The 14,231-nt window shown below is 37.0% G+C and overlaps 1 protein-coding gene across 1 annotated transcript in view; it reads left to right on the top strand.

Annotated features, from left to right (window-relative positions):
• The window catches only part of VEPH1 (ventricular zone expressed PH domain containing 1), a 102,642-nt gene that overhangs the window by 53,426 nt on the left and 34,985 nt on the right, over positions 1-14,231 (top strand). The window contains exon 3 of the mRNA XM_066365878.1: positions 2,293-2,467. Within this exon, the coding sequence (XP_066221975.1) occupies positions 2,293-2,467 (175 nt within the window). The remainder of the gene's footprint in view (positions 1-2,292; positions 2,468-14,231) is intronic.

Below are 14,231 nucleotides of genomic sequence, written 5' to 3' on the forward strand. Positions count from 1 at the left end.
ATCAAAGAAATAAGACAGCAGGCCATAGTTATACACTGTTAGGAACTCTAAGAAGTTAGGCAGAGACCTAGTAAGTGAAATTGCTATATAACCATGATTTGTCACCAAGAAATAGGGTCAGGACTTTTAATATGGCTGATTTAATAGTGGAATGTCACATTAAAGTTGTTGAATATCTATTTTCTCTACTCAGAAGTCAGATTGACTCTTGAGTCTGGGAAATGAGTGAAACTACAAGAATGGATTAAGGGTTTATTGGGTATACTTTTGTTTCTAAGGGCTAGAAGGGGAAAAATTCCTAAACACAAGAGACTTAACTGGCTCACAAAAAAAATTAGGGATAGAACTGGCCTAAGGCACAGCCTAATGCATGAGGCTCAGATGATATCACCAGGGCCTAGTTTTTCTCAACTTATATCTCAGATCAATCAATATTGCCTTGAATCTCAAACAAATTCTTTCTGCAGTCACAGGATGGCAGCAGCTACACCATCTTCATTCTCAATACTATTTTGGATCCATCAGAAAACAGAATCTCTTTCACAGAGCCTTTTAATGGCTACTTAATTATAATTGGATAACTTGTCCATATTTGAACCCATCATTTGGACCAAGGCAATGTGATTCTCTTATCAATGTCTGAGTCATTTGACCACCTTGGAGTCAAGGGCAGAAATGTCTTTGTGAGAAATACCTAAGATGATGTCTATCAAAGTTGGAATCTACTGAGGAGTGCAGAACAACTCACCTGCCCAATCAACTAGCCTAGAAAATGAATGGCCCTGGAGCGTCAGGCTCGCACTGGGCCAATGAGGTCAGTGGGTGATGCCAGAGAGAGGGAGGGGAACAAGTGGGATTCCCACTTCCTTCTCCTTTTCCTTCATATTATGTTCCCAATGACAACTATAACAATAGATTTACATGTTTTTCATTAGTTATTTGATTTGACATATGTTTACTAAATATCTATCATAAACTCAGAATTGTGGGAGGTATTTGAGGGGATAATTCAGAGTAGAAAGATACACAATAAGCACTTTTCATGTAAACAGTTAGAAAAAGCAACCACTTTTTATTTGTAATATAATATGAAGTCAGTTCCCAAACACATTGTGCACTGTGCAAGCTTTACTTTATATTTAGTCTAAGAGGTTGGTCAAAAAGGTTGATGGTAGTGAAGACATATTGTTCACTTTTAAGAAAAAAAAATGTGTTTTTCAAATATTATTCCCAAATTAGGTAATTAAATGCTGATAACATTTTTTGATATATAAGATATTGCTGTTCAGTCACAAAGTAAATCAAGAAGAAAATTATTTTAGGATCTAAAATTCTTTTCCTTTCTAGTCTTACATTCATTTATTTTTTCTTCTGAATCTCAGTAGCTGAAATTTTAGTTTTTAAGATACAGTCAGAAAGCAGTTTCTTCAACATTCCCTGGGTTGTTTTCTTAAGTATAGATCTAATGTTATTCTTCTCATCAGTGACTCCTGATTGCCCTATCAATTCCAAATTCCTTAGCATGCCATGCCAGCCTTTTATGATTATATCCCTGTTTACTTCTGCAGTCCCCTCTCCCATCTCCCCACTCCAGTTCTCCACACGTACCACACTCCAGCCACACTGAATGACGTATAGTCTCTTTCACCTCTGTGCCTACACATGTGCTTTTCCTTCTGTTCATTCTTTTGTTTGCCATCACCCAGTCATCTCTATTCACCCACTGGGTATCAGCTGAGACAATATCTCCTGCCAGACTGGACCAGGTACTCTGTCTCTGCTTTATGCATACCCTGCACTTTGCCTGTCATGCCTTCATTAGCCTATGCTCTTTTTGTGTGTGACAGAGACAGAGGGATAGAAAGAGAGAGGGACAGACAGACAGGAAGGGAGAGAGATGAGAAGTATCAATTTTTCGTTGTGGCTCCTTAGTTGTTCATTGATTGCTTTCTCATATATGCCTTGACTGGGGGTGGGGAGCTATAGCAGACTTGAGTGACCCTTTGCTTAAGCCAGTGACCTTGGGGTTTCGAACCTGAGTCCTCTGTGTCCCAGTCTGATGCTCTATCCACTGTGCCACCACCTGTCAGGCAGCCTATGCTCTTAATTGCTTATTTACCCTTGATTCCCCTTAATAAGAACAAGAGTTTCCAAAGACAATGAAAACAGGGTAGGACTTGTGTTTTCATGGCTGCACTTTGAAAGCTTACCTCAAAAAATATTTTTAGATGAATAAATAAATGAAAAAATAATGAGCCACTTACTATTTGTTGTTTTGTTGCATTTCCTCAGAATTACAACCAGCCCCCTGTGATGGCATTAGCGATCCCCATTGCAGTGAGATTCCTCCACAGAGGCAACAAGGAACTGTGCAGGAATATGTCCATCTACCTGTCCCTGGCCGCAATCACCCAGGCAAATCTCCTGGCTGAACACACAGAGGTCATAGTGAAGAACATACTCCAAGGTACAGTGTGACAGCTAAGCTTGGGCACATGTTTTAGGGGTTAAAGTATTTTCATGATACAGTTACAATTTATGGAAAATGAGACCTAAAATATTGAGAAATACCTTAAATTCTCTGCTTTACAACTAACTAGTTGACTTATGAACTTGGGTAGGGTTACTTGGGCTGAGTCTCTGGCTCTTTACTGGACAGATGAATTATTTGGATTCATTAGCTAAGTTGTAAGCTGCTCTGTAACTCTACATACCTCAGTTTGGAGAACTGTGTCTTCCATGCTTTGGGTCACTTTGTCCATCTATCAACTTTATTAACCTTGTCTGTCTGTCTGTACCAAGTGAAACCTATCTTGCTGCTCTCTATGGCAGATGGAAAACTTCTTTCGGTTTCCAAAAGCAAGGAATGTTAGATAAAATACAACAGAAAACGTGTAAAGATTTCTTTTTCTTAAATTTTTTATTTATTTTAGTGAGAGGAGGGGAGGCAGTGACAGACTCCCACATGTGCTCCAATCGGGATCCACCCAGCAAGCCCACTAGGGGGGTGATGCTCTGCCCATATGGAACTCTTGCTCCATTGCAACCAGAGCCATTTTTTAGCACCTGAGGTGAAGCCGTAGAGCCATCCTCAGTGCCCGGAGCCAAATTGCTCTAATGGAGCCATGGCTATAGGAGAGGAGGAGAAGAGAGAGAGAGAAGCAAGAGGGGTAAGGGTGGAAAATCAGATGGGCACTTCTCCTGTGTGCCTTGACTGGAAATCAAACCTGGGACTTCCACACACTGAGCCAATTGGCCAGGGCCTAAATATGTTTTAAATATGAACATGATCAGGGACTGATTTGTAATTGCATTAAACACTATCATAAAAAATCAATTCAGGACTTGACTTGTGGTGGTGCAGTGGATAAAGCGTCAACCTGGAACCTTCTTAAGGTTGCCGGGTTTGAAACCCCAGGCTTGCCTGGTCAAGGCACATATGGGAGTTGATGCTTTCTCTTTCTCTCTCTCTCTCTCTCTCTCTCTCTCTTCTCTATAAAATGACTAAATAAAATCTTTAAAAAAATAAAATCAGGACGCCTCTCTTAACTGTTTTACATTTGGAAATGATGCTGTAACCTCCAGCCATCCAGGATGGTTAAATGTTTTACATTTGAATAAAAGAGATCAAGTTAGTCCACTCAAATTATTTTTTTTTTGTGTTGTGTTTTTTCACTTGGTTTCAGGTCTATCAGAAACCATGTTTTTTAGATTTGGGATAAGAGAAGAATATATGGTATTATTTGGTATTCACTGAAATGTCTGCGGTGCTCATTAATAAAATTATATGAGGTCCATGAGTGTCTTGACTTACATTTTTCTGACACCCCCTCCCTACATGCTCAAGTTGAACATCAACCCATTGTAATGTGCTCCCAGACAGTATTTCTTAGCATTCACAAGGGAGTCTGACATGTGCTCTCTTCTTGAGGTATCCAGACCAGTCCATAAGCCCATGCTGCTATGCTCTTCATGCTTCCTGGTGTGTCATGCTGTGCTGGCATCATCTCCACCAGCCTGGGCCCAGCACACTCTGCGATGGCACCATCAAGGCCCCAGGAACAGACTCCATTCCACACCACCCTGCCTGTCTGTCCTTTTGTGTTGCTCCACTGGGAGTTCAGGGGCCACCAGCCCTCCGTCCACTAATTCCACGTGTCAGGATGAAGGAGAACACTTATCTTTCTCCTTGGTGTTACATTTTAGTGCAGAGGCCTGAGAACACGATTGCTTGGCTCTCAGTGCCAAGCAGTGTTACCACGTTTGTGGTCCATAGACAGTGCTATTTTATCTAAAACTCTCTTCTCTTAGCTCCACTATTAACCCAGGGGTAGGGCTAGCAAGAAATTTGTCCTCCAGTTCTCAAATGGCTTGCCAAGGACCAAGGTTCTGTTTATGTACGAAACATTCCCAAGAAGAGTTTGTACTCCCACCTCTCCCCCAGACATCTGACCAGCCGCCCCAATGGTCTGCCAGATGCCTATATGTGTCTGAACCACAGCCATGACAGTGGAAGTTTATCTCTCTCCCTGTGCTCCCCTCTGAAGATTTGTCATTGATATTAGTAGTCCGTATCATTCTCTTTGGCTACAGGGTTGAATTGTTCATTTCACTTTACACACATTAAATTTGCTAAAAGCTCAGAAAAACAATTATGTTTTTTTCACTACTTTGGCTACATATTTAGAACATATTTTGTAAGAATTACAAACACTTACACAGACCACATGGTTTAAATCCATGATAGACTCGTAAGTTACTGATATGGGAAAAAAAAATAGAATTGCCTCTTTGTAGCTGCCAAGAACTTAGGTCATGTATTTGGTTGTTGTTTCTTTCCTCTTTATTTTTATTTTTTTTGAAATGCACTTTCAATGACAGAGAGATCTTTTGAAATGCAAAATACACATTTTTAATTCACTGTTAGCATTTGAAATAAACAAATGATTTGGTATATTTCATCTGGCACAACAAAAATTATTATAATATCAATGATAATTTGACCTAAAAGGTTGGGGTACATACTTCATGGTTTAGATTTTTTAGGACAGATATGTCTGTAGAACTCCAGTTACTTACATGAGCACATCAAACTTCGATCTTCAAAGCCAAAGAGATCTGTTGTCTATGAGTAGTAAATTTTCTGCTCTAAAAATCTTTCTTGTATACCATATTTTCCCATGTATAAGACGCTTCCATGTATAAGATGCATGTTAATCTAGGGGCTGGAAATTTGAAAAAAAAATGTATTACATAAAGTTAGTTATTGAACTCAAGTTTTATTCATCATAAAATTCATACAACTCCTCATCACTGTCAAAACTCCCATCTATAAGCTTGTCCTTATCTGTGTCTGATGACGAATCACTGTCTTCATATATTGCTTTGTCCTCAGTTCCATCTACGGCATTTGAAATGCCACAACCACTGTATAAGATGCACCTGGTATTCAGATCCCAAATTTTTCGGAAAATGGTGCGTCTTATACATGGGGAAATACATTATATATTCTGCCAAACAGCCTTAGGAAAGATCAAAAATATTGATTTATTTTTACTTACAGTTTTTTTTCTTTTAGAACTTCTTTCTTGACTTATACTATCTGAATCCTCATTCTCCCATTTTTCTACTTCTACAGAAAAGGTTAAAGTTTACAGTTGCTTGATTTGACCTAAGTTTTTAGAAGATTAGAATTATAAAGGTGTAGAATCTTAGGTTCGGACTTTAAATATGATCTAGCTCAGTTACCCAGGCAATGCTTGAATCCCTGTCAAGTGGTCATCCATTCAATGATAACAATAATAGTTTTAATAACCACAATAACTACAATGACTAAAATTTATTTTATGCTCTCTTTTACCCAAATACTTAAGCACTTTATATGATTATAACATTTAATTCTCACAATAATTTCATAACATAAATTCTATTATTATCTCATTTTACCAATTAGTAGTATTTTTTTTAAAGCTTTTTTTTTTTTTTTTTTCATTTTTCTGAAGCTGGAAACAGGGAGAGACAGTCAGACAGACTCCCGCATGCGCCCGACCGGGATCCACCCGGCACGCCCACCAGGGGGCGACGCTCCGCCCACCAGGGGGCGACGCTCTGCCCATCCTGGGCATCACCATGTTGTGACCAGAGCCACTCTAGCGCCTGAGGCAGAGGCCACAGAGCCATCCCCAGCGCCCGGGCCATTCCTGCTCCAATGGAGCCCCGGCTGCGGAAGGGGAAGAGAGAGACAGAGAAGAAAGCGCGGCGGAGGGGTGGAGAAGCAAATGGGCGCCTCTCCTGTGTGCCCTGGCCGGGAATCAAACCCAGGTCCTCCGCACACTAGACCGACGCTCTACCGCTGAGCCAACTGGCCAGGGCCTTAGTAGTATTTTAAGTAACAGAGACACCAGCTACAAATGCCTTAATAATAATGATGACAATGACAAGGATGATGGTGAAGAAGATGAGAGAGACAGAGGAGGGGGCAGTGGGAAGAGGAGAGGGAAAAATAGAGAAGGAGTAGAAAGAGAAAGAGAAACTCCTCACTGGAACACATGACTACAAAGGGCATGAGTTTATTGGACTATCCATATGGCTTGATTCTGGCGTCAATGGTGGTCCCAAAAGTCATTACTTAGCTCTGCTTCCTGGTTTCACTCTCATGCTCCATACTATGGGACTCTGCAGTTTCCAGCCCACATTATCATTAATACCAATTGAGCAAAAGAAACTTCATATCTAGTATCATTGTGTCTAACCTGACATGAGTCACATGCACATTTACAGTTTTATGTGTTTGCCTGTATTATTTTTCACTTACTTCTTAAGAGATTCAGCCTGTTGTTTTGACATGTCAAGATATTTAATAATAACTCTTTCATCTCAATGTATCTGTAGTTCTTCCAAGGTTCTTGTCATTGGTAAATTTTATGAAAAAAACCCACTCTACCTTCATTTTAAAACACTAATTTAAAAAAGTAGACCAGATAGAGACAGGCAAGTCTTGAGGTATAACAGTGGTGACTTACACTGGGCTGATAGTATTCTATTGATCATATATTTTTTTCAATTGTATTATACATGGTTGTCCCTGATTCCAAATTAAATGTCATCTTTATACTTATAAGTTAACCATGAGAGACTTTGTCAAATGAGCACATGTATTTATCCCTGAAGGTAAATATTTCAATAGTTGTAAGCCATTTTTCACCACTTCTCATTATGAATTATTACGTTTAAGTAATAGTGTTTACTTTTACATTAAATATAAACACAAATTTATTTTATTCATTTTCATTAAACCTCATTTGTCTGTTCTGTGTTTTCTGAACCCTCCCTGTAAGGAGGAGATTGAGCCAGGATCTTCCTTTTGGGGAAAAGATGAAAAGCATCAGCAAAGTCTTTCTTGATTTGTACTTGAGATCTAAGGAGATAGAAACCTGAATGTCCCTGTATCAAATAAGACAAACAAATCTGTATTTTAAAATCAATGTATCAAATAAAAGCACAAACAAAAACTGTCCCATTTAGTTTTATAAGCAAATTAGAATGGATATACAAGGAATAATTACAACCTTACCTAAACTTTTTTAGATAATTAAATAGAAGTACATCTTTCAACTAATTCTGTAAGGCTAGTATAGCCATAATATTACCAGACAAGAATAATATAAAAAAGAAGACATAAGCCTATCTCAATTATAAACATAAATACACAGATCACAAAATTTTTTAAGAAAATGACTCCAGCAATGTTGAAAGAAAAAATATATAGTATAGGCCCTGGCTTGTTGACTCAGCAGTAGAGCGTCAGCCTGGTGTGTGGAAGTCCCGGGTTTGATTCTGAGCCAGGGCACACAGGAGAAGCACCTATCTGCTTCTCCACTCTTCCCCCTCTCCTTTCCCTTTGTCTCCTCTCTCCTCCTCCTGCAGCCAAGGCTTCATTGGATCAAAGTTGACCTGGGCACTGAAGATGGCTCCATGGCCTCCACCTCAGGTGCTAAAATAGTTCCGGTTGCAACAGAGCAATGGCCCGGATGGGCAGAGCATGCCGGGTGGATCCCAGTCAGGTGCATGAGGAAGTCTGGCTCTCTGCCTCTCCACTTCTTACTTCAGAAAAATAAAAAAGAAAAAAATAGTATACATTTGCAGAGTGCTTTCTCTGTACCAGAATCTGGTATTTTAATTTCTATAATTCTCCCAGTATCCTATGAGGGAAAACCTATTAGTATCCTCATTTTATAAAATTTATAATGACTAAGTTAAATTTACTCCAGAAATGCAAAGATGGTTTGATATTCAAAATATAGTATAATTCTCACAGTAAAAGACTAAAGGGGAAAAAGGTCATGTGGTCAGTAAGCATTTTATATAATTCAGTACTCATAGGCATTCATAAAAAAATAACAAACTAGGAATTTTTTTAAAACTTTTTAAAATGATTAAAAGTGTGTATATATATATATTTTTTTCAGTGTGTGTGTGTATACACTTCTGTTTCATCACTATATATATGAAACATTAGAAGCACTTCTTTAAAGTCAAGAATGAGACAAGAATGGCACTAAATATAGTTCTATTTACTATGACACTATATCATCTTCATATTAAAATCAGAAAAAAAAAATGACAACAATGATTATTCCTAAAAAATGTAGTTACTTATAGCAGAAAATTCAAAACCTTCTAGTCAATCCTTGGACATAGTAAGAGAAATTTCAGTAAAGTTGCTGAAAGTGAGATCAACTTATAGAAACCAATTGCTTTCTTATACACCAAAAACAACAAATTTTAAATATAATGTAAAGAATATTAAAGTAGTGCCTAATTTGTGGTGATGCAGTGGATAAAGTGTTGATCTAGAATGCTGAGGTCACTGGTGCGAAACCCCCAGGCTTGCCCAGTCAAGGCACATATGAGAAGTAACTGAAGTTGATGCTTCCCATACTTCCTTCCCTTTCTCTATTTCCCGCCTCTCTCTAAAAGTCAATAAATAAAATATTTAAAAACATGTTAAAATAACAAAATAAAAGACACCCAGAGAAAAAAATGTGTGTGGCTTTTGAAAATAAAATAATAAATCTTAATTGAAAGTAATGAAATTAAAGATAAGCAAATAAAGCAATAAACCATGTTCATGGATGGGAGAACTTGATGTAGCAAAAATGTCAGTTTTTTCTAAATTAATCCATAAATGCATGAAATTTTAATAAAATCCCCACAAATATTTCCATGGAAGATGACAAGCTGAGTGTAAAATCACAAGAAAGATACTCTGGAACAGGTAGCCAAAACAATGTTGCTGGAGAAGATGAGGAGGTTTGGGGAGGAGGATGAGGCAATAACTTCTAGATATCAAGACATTGTAAAATCATAGTACAGAAAGTCCTTGACTTATGATGATTTAACTTTGCCATAGCATGAATTTGGTATACATTTGGTAGAAACCAAACTTTGAATTTTGAACTCTGATCTTTTCCCGGACTAGCCATGTGCAATAGATACTCTCTCTTGATGCTGGGCAGTGGCAGCAAGCCACAGCTTTAAGTCAGCCCTCAGACAACAAGGGTAAACAACTGATACTCTACAGCAGTGGTCCCCAACCCCCTGGCCGCAAACCGGTACGGGTCCGTGGGCCATTTGGTACTGGTCCACAGAGAAAGAATAAATAAGGTACATTATTTCCGTTTTATTTATATTTAAGTCTGAATGATGTTTTATTTTTAAAAAATGACCAGATTCCCTCTGTCACGTCTAAGACATAACATCTGTCTAAGACTCACTCTTGACGCTTGTCTCGGTCACGTGATACATTTATCCGTCCCACCCTAAAGTCCGGTCCATAAAAATATTTTCTAACATTAAACTGGTCCGTGGCCCAAAACAGGTTGGGGACCACTGCTCTACAGGATATTGTGTTGCCAGGAATTTGGAGATATTATATTTTGTGTTTTTACATCCCATCTGTGAAAGTCAATTACTATATTTCCCCATGCATAAGAAGCACCCTTTTTTGAAAAATTTGGCGTCTAAAACTTGGGTGCACCTTATACAGTAGTTGTGGTATTTCAAATACCAATAGATGGAACTGAGGACAAGGCAATATATGAAAACAATGATTTGTCATCAGACACACAGATGCGGACAAGCTAATGGATGGGAGTTTTGACAGTGATGAGGAGTTGTATGAATTTTATGATGAATAAAACTTGAGTTCAATAACTTTATATAATACATTTTTTTTAAATTTGGGGCCCCAAATTAAGGTGCATCTTATACATGGAAGCATCTTATACATGGGTAAATATGGTACCCCTGAGATAAAATTCAGCATAATTGCCCAACTGTAGGCTAATGTAAATTAGGCTAGGCTAAGTTATGGTATTCAGAAGGTTAGGTATATTAAATGTATTTTGTATTTATGATATTTTCAATTTACGATGAGTTTATTAGGACATGGACCCTTTGTAAGTCAAAGAGCATCTGTGATTAAAATGGTTTGGTGCTGGTGAAAGAACAGATAAATAGCCCATGGAATAGCATAAAGAAGCAAGAAAAACATCTTTGCATATATGGAGGTAGCAGGGGAGTCTTCATAATGAATACAGATAAACCATTCAGTAAATGGTTCTGGAACAACTGTCCATATCACAACATGTATAGGTTAATTTCATGTGGGATAAAGACCTAAATAAAAAAAAAGGCAAAGCTTTAAATCTCTCCTTTTGTAAAATGAAAAGTCTATTCATGATAAAAATCTCACAGCAAATTAGCAATGGAAGGAAACATTCTTGTTTTTTTATTTTACATTTTATTTGTTTTTAGAGAGAGGATAGAAAGAGAGGAGAAGCAAGAAGCATCAAATTGTAGTAGGTGCTTTCTATGTGTGCATTGACAGGGCAAGCCCAGGGTTTTGAACTGGTGACCTCAGTGTTCCATGTCGATGCTTTATTCCAGGGGTTGGAAACCTATGGCTCGCAAGCCAGATGTGGCTCTTTTGATGGCTGCATCTAGCTTGCAGACAAATCTTTAATAAAAAAAATAATAACAACATTAAAAATATAAAATATTCTCATGAATTACAATCCATTCATTTCCTACCACTCATGTTCATGATTGCGGGTAGCTGGAGCCAATCACAGCTGTCCTTCAGGACAACACCAAATTTTATTGGATAATGCCTAATGTACATGGGTCGTTGTACGGCTCTCATGGAATTACATTTTAAAATATGTGGCGTTCATGGCTCTCTCAGTCAAAAAGGTTCCCAACCCCTGCTTTATTCACTATGCAACCACAGATCAGGCTGAAGGAAACAGTCTAAATCTAATAAAGGATAGATATAAAAACTGTATAACTAAAATCTTTCCTAATGGGAAAATAGTGAATTTTTCCCCTTGGATTAAAAAAAATAAAGCAAGGATATTCTTTGGGTAATGAATTTGTTTTCTGCTCCAATTATATCAGAGGTGATTCCATATTTTGTAACATCAGAATCTTTTCAGAGAGGAATTCTCCACATTTGTTCTTTCCCTGTGAAGATGATCTGTAGAATCTGTCCAGTGTTGGGATATAAAAGCAAAACTAATGCTTATCTTTCACCCAGGAAGATGACAATATTATTAGAAATCACTAAAATTAGAGTCTCTCCAACTCTAAAGGGGTTATTTGAGGGCTTATAGAGAAACCCTTTCCAAATTTTGATTTCCAGCTCTGTGATGCAGTGCACACCAGTAGTATCAAACTAATGCAGTGACGTCTCTTCCTTTGCATTTCTGAGTCAGTGGTCATGATAAGGAAATACTGTGTCTGTCTGTCAACGTGCCTTTTGCATGACCAGATGGCACAAGCCACAAGATGATCTTGAATGATTTGAAACTTAAGTAGAAAGTCTTTGGAAAGGAAATGCAATATTGTCTCAGCAAGAGTCCAAATTCCTTTCTGACTTATTGGCAATAGCCTAAAAAAGGACTGTCTAATCATGATGAACTCATCTTATTTTGTTCTCAATGTGAGACAAAATTCAAACCGCATATTAGCTGTCTAAGAAGAAATGTAGATAGCGGAGTACCCCCATTTATAATGGCAGTGATAGTGTGCACTACGTAGGGTGGGTGTGAGGCTTAAATAATGAAGCAGATATATTCTGTACAATGTCAGACCATAGTTCAACATGGTTACTATGATTCCTTAAGAAAAACTAGGAATACATAATTCAACCATGGTTCATCATGGTTAATATTACTATCACCATCATCATCATCCCTGTTGTCATCATTAATTATCATATGCCAGATGCCAGGCCCTCATTAATACTTATGGCAGAACCATATCCATTTGTGGAATTTAATAATTCCTAGTCATCAAAAATTCATGATACAATTATTCTTGAAGGAAAAGGTTTTAAGTTCACTGTATTACAGTTTGTTGGGAAAGAATTTATTATACAAACATTTTAGGAAATGGATGACTAAACAATATTATGAAGTATATTCAGCCTGAATATTTATATACAAAGGTAAATATTAAATATAATGTTGTAAAAAGGCAACCCAACTGTGGATTAAGAAATTGAGACCTATTTTTGAAACAGAAGAGGAACTGAATTATTAACCAATTCTTGGATCTGGTGCAGGCCAGACTTTGCACCTTTTCAACTTCACCAGCAGATGGTGCTGTGAAGTAGAATAAGGCCTGCCCAGACAGGAGAACCCATGAGCTGAACTCTGAGACAACCACGACCTAAGGGAGGCTTTATATTTATTTGTTTGTGTTTTTGTTTGTTTGCTTATTTTCAATCCCCTGGGAATGACTTGGGAATCGTTTTTTAAGACAACTCTCTTATTTCAAATATTATTTTATGGTTTTAGAAAGAACTTTTAGATATGCTATCTGTTCTTATATTATTTTCAAAATAACACTTCAGCAAGACGGGCATGTCCTGATATCCCTAATTTCTTGGCTGATTTGAGATTCATAAAGATTACTTGACAGGCTCAACATATAGTTTGTAGGTAATGGTGGTCAGATTTGAATGCTGGATTTCTGATCCCCAGCAAGTTTTCTTCTATACTCCAGATTTATAAAACTGAATATAAGTGTCAGCAATCTGAGTTTTTAAGTTCACTGAACTTAAGAATACTTAAATAAGCATATATATTGCATTGGCCAAGATTTTTAACTTCACGACTGCTATTGCTTAAGTGGCTAAAAGATAGTGCTGGAAACATTTTACCTGAGTGTCTCAAAGAAAAGCTCTGTAATATACATTTAACAAGATAAAGTAAAATTCAGTTATAATTACTTTCTTGTTTACAAATCTAATTCTTTGTTAAAGTGAAGCAAATTAAGTATTGTACATACCAAGCTCTAAAATTCTTAGTAATAAAATGTTCTGCATATATTTTTAAGAATTAATAAAAACCAATTTACATTGCAATAAGCAAGGAACATAGATAAACTAACTCTGTTTTGTTTATATGTTATCACTGCAAAAAGTTCTACTGACATACATGTGTATCTGCTAGAGTGACAAAGTCACAATTTGCCTGGCACTGAAGGGTTTCCTGGGACACGGGACTTGCAGTGCTAAAACTGGAACCATCTTAGACAACACAGGATGCACATAATATTTTATTCTTTATACATATGTAGTGTATTATACTTTTTCTTCTTAATAACTTGAATCAGTTTGCATAGTTATTTAACTATGCCATAATATGATGATGCTCCATTTAACCATTTTGATGAATAAATGTGCTAAACCAAGCCAGCATTCTAATATTTTTTAGATAGTTTCAGTTTTACACATTTCTTACTGTCTCCTTTTGTTGTTACTATGTATTCTAAAACCCTTTAAATGCTAGTAGTAGAAAAAAAAAGAAGTCAGATAGCCAATCAACTTCCTAAAAATGTGTAAAATGTACTTTCTAAATATAGTGTATAGTTTAAAATTATAGTTGACATACAGTATCGTATTAGTTTCAGGTACTATATTATATTACAATAGTTTCAGGTATACAACATAGTATGTTTTTTTTACAACATAGTGATTAGACATTTATATATCTCACAACGTGATCACTTAAGTCTAATACCTACCTAGTAGTCATTCAAATTTATTACAATATTACTGACTATATGCCCTATGCTGTGCATTATATCCCTGTGATTAATTTTATAAAAGGCAGTTTATAATACTTCTTAATCTCTTTTACCTTTTTTGTTTATCCACTCCC

Source organism: Saccopteryx leptura, chromosome 2, assembly GCF_036850995.1.
Source record: "Saccopteryx leptura isolate mSacLep1 chromosome 2, mSacLep1_pri_phased_curated, whole genome shotgun sequence".
Lineage (NCBI taxonomy): Eukaryota > Metazoa > Chordata > Mammalia > Chiroptera > Emballonuridae > Saccopteryx > Saccopteryx leptura.